This window comes from Cnephaeus nilssonii (genome assembly GCF_951640355.1).
Source record: "Cnephaeus nilssonii genome assembly, chromosome: 7".
Lineage (NCBI taxonomy): Eukaryota > Metazoa > Chordata > Mammalia > Chiroptera > Vespertilionidae > Cnephaeus > Cnephaeus nilssonii.
Window position 1 is genome coordinate 25,330,832 of NC_137078.1, and position 8,290 is coordinate 25,339,121.

General features: G+C 44.0%; 1 protein-coding gene across 1 annotated transcript in view; it reads left to right on the top strand.

Moving 5' to 3' along the window:
* Positions 1–5,749, top strand: part of STMND1 (stathmin domain containing 1) — a gene marked incomplete at both ends in the record, with an annotated part of 28,433 nt that extends 22,684 nt beyond the window's left edge. The window contains 2 exons of the mRNA XM_079776421.1: positions 4,716–4,847; positions 5,462–5,749. Coding sequence (XP_079632547.1) covers positions 4,716–4,847; positions 5,462–5,749 — 420 coding nt within the window. The remainder of the gene's footprint in view (positions 1–4,715; positions 4,848–5,461) is intronic.
* Between the last annotated feature and the right edge of the window lie 2,541 nt (positions 5,750–8,290).

Consider the following 8,290-nt stretch of genomic DNA (forward strand, 5'->3'; position numbering starts at 1 on the left):
TGTGAGCCAGTCTCTCCCCAGAAGTCCACCACAGAGCCCCCTTTTGCCCTTTTTTTTTTCTTTCTTAATTTTCATCTTTTGCTTGTTGGCAACTACTACAGCAATTCCATATTGCCCTCTGGATAACCTGCTTTCAGGCATATTCATACTAATAGATGTTATGTTCACTCAGAGAAAATATAGTGATATGTAAGAAATATAATATTTAGAAGCTAAATATCAGACTAAGTGAATCAGTATATTTTAAAACATTCTAATGAGACATAACTGGCTGTATTATGTGCATTGGTGTTATGCACACATGTAAATACTAGAGGCCCGATGCACGAAATTCGTGCAAGAGTAGGCCTTCCTTCCCCCAGCTGCCGGCACCAGCTTCCCTCTGGCACCCGGAACCCGGGCTTCCCTTGCAGCCCCAGCTTCATCAGGAAGGTCGTCGGGAAGGACATCTGGTCTAATTAGCATATTATGCTTTTATTATTATAGATGTGTATGGATTGGGATGGATCTCTTTAGAGAGATGTTATTGGTTCTCATTTATTCACATAGCTATTAACCACTTTAGGTGTCTTTCATCCCATACTTTTTTCTCCCTATCTCTTAGGGCGCCCTGAGTCTCCCTACATAAAATTCTGAATTTTCTATCGACTCTTCCTGTCCCTGGTCAGAGTTTATTCCCTTCTCAGCAACTTCTGTACTTGGTAACCTTTAGTGCAGTTAGGGTGTTTGTCCACATTGCATCAGAGTCTCTAACATTATTTGCTGAACCTCAGGGGGACTTTGTTGAGGAGGAAGTCACTGGGTAAAGACCAATAATGCCAGTTACAGCGCAGACTGGCCTTCCCCAGGAGGTCTAGCAGTGACAGAGCAGGAATGATGCATCTCTTTCCAGAAGCTTTGGCCTATTTTATGTACAAGGCTCCAGTACGGGGCCATAGCCAAGGTAGGTTCATCTGTAGGTCAATAGTTAATTAAGGAAGCTCTGAGGAATACACAGTGGATGCAAGAAGTAATATACAGTTAGATTGGCTGGGGAAAGACCCAAATCTTATCACAGCATCTTAGGACATGGCAGTCCTCCAATGGTGTTCTTAAAATTATGGAACTAATAACCTCTATAGGGATTTTTTTTTTTTAAATGCATTTTTGTTGATTTTAAAGAGAGAGAGAGAGAGGGTCGGGGAAAGAGAAAAACATCAATGAGAGAGAAACATCAACCGGCTGCCTCCTGCATGCCCCTACTGGGGATCGAGCCTGCAATCCAGACATGTGCCCTGACCAGGAATCAAACCTGCGACCTCTCCGTGCATGGGAGGATGCTCGACCAACTGAGCCACAGCAGGCAGGGCTCTATAAGTTTTGAAGTTGATTTTTTAAATTGTTTCTATGGGAAGCAACTCTCTAAGTATAGTGTGATCTTTGTTACCATTTTTAAGTGCCAACAGTTGATAAATTCTGACTTCGTAACATTCAGTGGTAAAGAATGCAGATATTTTTCCTCAGGTCTTTCCATACTTTCACTTAAAATGTCAAACTCAGGAAAGGACTTGGGCTGCACAGGTAGGATTAACTTCCAAAATCGGGAGGAAGTACATGATTTTATAGGCATCATTTTGGGATAGAGGCACAGGAAAAGTCCACCCACGCAGGAAATCCTAAATTCTCTCAGAACTCCTGATCTGATTATTTTAGTCAAGGTTCAGACTCCTATGTAAGCTTCCTATATAGAGTCCTGGTTACCATCTCATGTTCTTTTAGCCTCTATGACTGAACTCCCCAAAAAACCTGTTTTCATACTGATTTCACGGCATCTCTAGTTGAACCTCCCCAGCAAGTAGGTCCCTTTTTCAGCCGATGGCTTTTGCCAGTAGGAAGCCCACAAGCCAGTTGTCATAAAAATAATACAGTGATGGGGGAGGGGAAGTTCCTTTGACAAACATTCCAATTTTTTTATGTGCGCTTTTGTTTGTTCGTTTGTTTTGTTAAGTCTTATTTGAGGATATTTTTTCCATTGATATTTTTTTTTTGAGAGAATAGAAGGGAGGGCAAGAGACACAGAGAGAGAAATATCAATGTGAGAGAGACACATCGACTGGTTGTCTCCCGCACGAGGGGGACTGAGGTATGTGCCCTTGACTGGAATCAAACCCTTGACCCTCAGTCTGCAGGCCAACGCTCTAACCACTGAGCAAGCCAGCTAGGACCATCCCAGTTATTTGTAATGAACAACTCACCACATAAAACTGCCTCAAGGCTGTAACCGAGCCAAAACTTAGACAAATATTTCCCCTTTAAAAGGCTTTCTGAGAATCATAGATTTTAAGGCTGGAAGGAAGCTTAGCCATCCCAGCCCCCTCATTATTTTTACATTTGAGAAAACTGAGCACAAAGGGCAAAGGTGCCTTGTCTCAGGTCACACAGTAAGTATTAGTGGTAGGCCAGGGGTTAAAGCCCAGCCCCCTGCCTGTTGGCCCTGCGATTCCAACTCTCATTCCTCCCTTTTGTGACAAATGCTACATCTTGGTTATGATTCCATGTGGTTATTGAAAAAAGAAATCACTGTTTTCACCAAATGAAAAGTAATTTGCACTTTTTAAAAATATATTTTTATTGATTTCTGAGAGGGAGAGAGATAGAAACATCAATGATGAGAGAGAATCACTGATCATCTGGCTCCTGCATGCCCCACACTATGGATTGAGCCTGCATGTGCCCTGACCAGGAATTGAACTGTGACCTCCTGGTTCATAGGTTGACACTCAACCACTGAGCAACCCTGGCCGGCAAAAATAATTTCCATTTACTGAGTGGCTAAGATCTACTTCTCCTCCCCTCCTTAAAAAAATAATCCCATGAAAAAGTATTATTAAACCTATTTTACAAATGAGGAAGGCAAGTGTTATAGAATTTAATACCAAGACACACCATGGCTGAGCCAGGATTCAAACTCAGGTCTTTCTGGTGCCTTTTCTTGCTATGCTAAATTGTCTCTCTTTGATTTATTTTCTCGGTACTTACAGTATTGCAGTCTGATGAGACAGTCTTTTAGATATTACAATGGTATCAATATCTCTTTTGTCTTTAAACATCTTTAGAGAAATTATCCATTCAGTTCACTTTATAATGAAGACTTGGAGTTCATTAAGACCTCCCTCAGTCTTAATAAATCCATATATAGTGAGCTAAAAAGACGTCCATATTAAGTGAGAAAAGCAAATTGCAGAGCAATGTCTGTGGTATAATCCCATTTATGGTTGACTAAACATTACAGATGTACTTTAAAGAGGTCATGATCAGAGACCACGTGGCCAAACAGAGTATTAGGAGATTATTTATGTATCATTTTAATTTTTTATAATTAATGTATGTTATTTTAACCCAATTTTTAAAAGAATAAATGTGAAAGCTTTCTTTATAAACCCTTTACAACAATGTTACTTTTTTTGAAACTAGAAATTATCATTGGAAAGCCATTATTACTGCTTTGAACTGTTTAAAGTTTTGTCATTCATATGAAACTAGAGGCCCGGCGCATGAAATTTAAGTGCAGGTACAGTCCCTAGGCCTGGCCTGTGATCAGGGCCATCTTCCCCAGCTGCCCACCATCGGCTCCACACCCCACTGCCACCCACCCCCAGTTCCCCATTCGCCATCGGGTGATCAGTGCCTGACAGCTGAGGGAAGGGACCTAGAGGTCGGCTGTTCCCACCAGCTCACCGGCCCGCCCCAACCACAGGTGGCCATCAGGCAATTGGATCCTGCCAGCCTGGGAAAGGGACCAAGAGGTGGTCAGTGCACCTCATAGTGACTGGTCCAGCGGTCGTTCTGGTCATCCTGCTGTTAGGGTCAATTTGCATATTATCCTTTTATTATATAGGACTGAGGCTTGGTGCACTGGTGGGGACCAGTTGGTCTGCCCTGAAGGGGGTCCCGGATCGGGGTGGGAGATCCTGCTGGGGGTGGGGCCAGCTGGGGCGAGGGGCTGCCAGTGGTTTTCAGGCCAGCCATGCCCCCAATCAGGGTGGGGGTCTCCGCTGGGGGGCAGGGTGGACTGGGCGAGGGGCTGCGGGCATTTTGCGGGCCAGCCACGCCCCCGGCTTTGTCAGGAAGGATGTCTGGAATGACGTCCAGTCTATCCGGTCTAATTAGCATATTACCCTTTTATTAGTATAGATGGGATGGTTTTTTCTGCTGTCAATGTAACAGTTGTAAAGTACCAACATCAAAGCCCAGCACAGAGTTGCTGCCCAGTAATCGTTAATTCTCCCCTCCCCGTGACCAGAGAAGTACTGGGAACTAATCTCCATCCCAAATGAAAGTCATTTGTAGTTCGTGCATATTATAAAATCATCGGGTTTAACTTTATACCTTGCATCACAAATTCATCACTCATCCACCACCTTTTTCTATCTTGTGTTTGTTCTCAAGGTTTTTTTTTTTCCTTCTCCTGAGTCCTCACCCAATTTCAGGACATTAGTGCATTCTTTCATGTTTTTTTTGTAATAATCTGTTGTTGTTTTTCTAGGCACCAATAGATTTTTTTTTTCTTTAGGACTCAGTTTTGTTGTTACCAGTTTTCATGTTGTTTTTTAAATTGGACACTATAAAGTTTAGATTTTTAGGTTTCACATTTTAAACTGTGTTTATTTTACCTTCGGCCTCTCTTTGCCAATGAGTACATTTGATCCTCCATTTTAAAAAGTGTCTTCCTCCAGGTGAACACGACTGAGAAGCCACTGAGAAAGCCACCAGCCAGGCTGAAAAAACTCAAGATCAAAAAGGAAGTAACAGATTTCACAATGAAGGACATAGAGGAGAGGATGGAGGCGGTGGCTGAGCGCAGGAAGGTACCTGGGCTGGGGCGGGGCGGGGCGGTGCTGCCTGCTGAGATGAGCCTTTCCTTTCAGCAGCATTTAGACAAATTGTGTGGATTTGTGTCATCTTCATTATCTGTATGCTTCTTACGCTGTATGTTTAATTTTTTTCATGTGTGTGGTGAAGAAATAAGGCAATATCTTGAAAATGGTTGAATTAGTTTCATCTATATAGCCTAAGGAAGCAATATCCAGTTCTCAGAACTAAGTGTGGACTTTTTCTTCATATGAAAAAAGAAAAACTTTAGTTGGTGCTAGGGGTGAGGGGAGGTGTGGGGATGGAGGATGGGAGGTGAGAGGAGGCCTGACAGACCGTCACAGAGCTCCTGCAGCCCCTGCACAAGTGGCCCCATATCCCTCCCACAGTCTTCATTTCCATCTCTCTCCTGGGCCTTTCCAACTAGACTAGGAGCTCCATGAGGGTAGGGAGTGTGTCTGTCTTCTTCAACAGTAATTCCTTAACGCAGGTTTATTAAATGACTAAATAATGAAATTGGGAAGCCATAAACGTTAACTACAGGCAATATTAATGAAAACATAGAGAACATTATCTGGACTCTTTTTCATTCTTCAATATTGCCTTTCAGACAAAAGAAGAAAAAATGAGAAAGAGACTACAGAGTGACCGACTTTTGCCCCCCGCCAATCATTCAGATTCAGCTGACCCGGGAGGGGCTGAGGTTCCATTTGCCAAAGGACTTAACCCTGTGAGTTCTGCCGTGTTTGAGCCATGGGACCTGCAGGGAGGAAAGCTGTTGAAAAGAAAGAAGAGCAAAAGTGATGTGACCTCAGATGATAGAGACTACAGTTATGAAGGCATTGGCGCCGTGGAGTCAGACATGTCCTACAACCAAGAAGATGACGTATTCTTATGAGCCATTGATGTGAATTCTGTGAAAAAGCATCCATTTCTCCCTGTCATGTCATGCTTTGTACGTCTTATCTTTTTCTTTGACTGCCTGGCTGCATGGGCTAGTTAGCTGAGTAAATTAAATGGCTAATGGTTATGCTAGCTTCACAAAAAGGAAGATTCGACTACTTTCAATATTAAAAGTTGGCTTCAGACATTGTAAGGATGTCTTTATTAGTCCCTCCAGCTTACATTAATGTGTTTGTGCCCAATGGAACCCTTCCTTTTTGTTCCTGCCCCTTGGCTGTGTCCACCCTCTGAGGGTCCTTTAAGACAAATTGCATGGATCTTGTCAACTGATGGCTGTTGGCACCAATTCAGTTCCAACAGGAATCCCACATTTGGGGTGCAGTGAAGAAGGAAACTTTATTCAGTGCAAAAGGGCTCAACTGTGATACAGCACGGCTGTGAGAATAGCAGGGCTCTGAGGCAGCCCTGGAGCCAGGCCTCTCTCCAGCTAGACAGCTCTGCTCTGCTCCTTGCTGGTCTGCTCCACTGTGCTTTGGTTTGCTCTGGCTAATTCGGTTTCTACCCCGTCTTCAGTCTTTGGTGGAAAGAGAAAGTGCACTTTCAGAGCCACAGAGGATCTGGCTTATAAGGACAGAAGTCTCCGCCCCTAGTCTCTGATTGGTCTGTCCTCGTGCAAATGAGGATGCCACATCCTTGCAGTTTGATTGATCCAAAAGGCACTGTCCTACTTGGGCAGAATAGGGCCACTCTGGTTGGTCAGAGCTGCACAGCTCCAATTTGTTGGGGAAAGCTTCAGTCCTATCCTATATAATAAAAGGCTAATATGAAAATCGACCAAATGGCAGAACAACTGGTCGCTATGACACGCACTGACCACCAGGGGGCAGATGCTCAACACAGAGCTGCCCCCAGTGGCCAGTGCGCTCCTGCAGGGGGAATACCACTTAGTCAGAAGCCGGACTCACAGCTGGCGAGCGCCTCCAAGGCAGTGCTAAGGACAGTGTAGGGAGTGGGCCTAAGCCAGCAGGCGGACATCCTCCAAGGGGTCCTGGACTGTGAGAGGGCACAGACCAGGATGAGGGACTCCCTCCCCTCCCCTCCCCACCCTACCCCCAGTGCATGAATGTTGTGCACCAGGCATCTGTTGGTTGAAATAAGATTCCAGAAACTTTTTTTTATAAGGGCTGGCCCTGATAGCAGAAATACAGTGCAAGCAGGCAGTTCAGTGCCTGCACTTCTCCCTGAAGTGCAGTTTGTGTGAGAGGCCCTTGTATGGAAATGGCTGCTAGACTCTTTTGTAAAATTTGAGCCCATTAGCCACCAGAAGCCCTTCTTAGTAGGTGTCTTCTTTCTCAGGGTTCACAATCTATATTATGTATTTTAATGATCTGTATACTTCCTACACCTGGCCAGTGCCTTACTTCCCTGCAGGTACTCCAGGCTGAAGAACTTGGGGGCCCTCATCCTATTGTAATTATACCTTGATTCTTTCCTCTCTCTTACCATCCACATCCAATCAATTATCAGCTCTATGAGTCTATACTCTAAGGCTCACTTGCATCCATTTTCATACTTTTCCCCTGTCACTACCTAGTTAGACCACCCTATTATCATTCAGCTAGATTACTTCAACAGTTTCCTTGATTTTATATAACAGTCCTCTGTTTATAACCCTTTTTGGCTCCTTTCATTGTCAAGATGAAGTCCAGACTTCTTTTTGTGACTGGTAATGATCTCAGCTTTCATAATTCAACCATACTAAACTTCCAATTCCTCAAATTCATCACACTATCCCTAGCCTCTGGGTCTTTGCACATGTGGTTCCCTCTTCCCCCCTCTTCCCAACTCACTATTTTAGTTGACTAATGCCTTCTTAATGTTTATGTCTCCACTCAGACCACTCAGACCACTTCCTCCAACCCCAATGTCGGGGTCAGTGCCCCTCTCTCATAGTTTCCATTTAGCACCCTGGACTGCTCATCTCGGCGCTTACCACCCTGGTGGAATTGCCTGATACATTTTCATCCTCACCACTAGATATTTCAGGTCTATCAGGGCAGGAGGTGAGTCTGTCTTGTTTATGGCTGCATTTTTTTTGTGGCTCAGAAAGTGAATGACACATCATAAGTGCTACATAAATATTTCGTTGGTGGATGAATCAATGTACTCATACATCTTCCAGAAGCAGGAGGACAGCCCCAGGAGAACAAGTGTTTTTCTGGGAACAACTGGCTGGGAGAGGGGAGAGAGTGCCGATTTGACTCGAGGACCTCTTAGCACCTCCTGTTTACACATTCCCTTTGGGTTGGGCTTCTATAGTCCGGAGGACTTAGGACTCCTGTGGCCAGTGAGGTATGATGGAGGTGGTAGAGGGGGCTTCTTTCAAAACTCATTTTAGAACCAAAGCCTTTACTTTTTTTAAATTAAATTTATTGGAGTGACTCGTTAATAAGATCATATAGGTTTCAAGTGCGCATTTCTATGCTACGTGATCTGTATATTGTATTGTGTGCCTACCACCCAAAGTAAAATCATC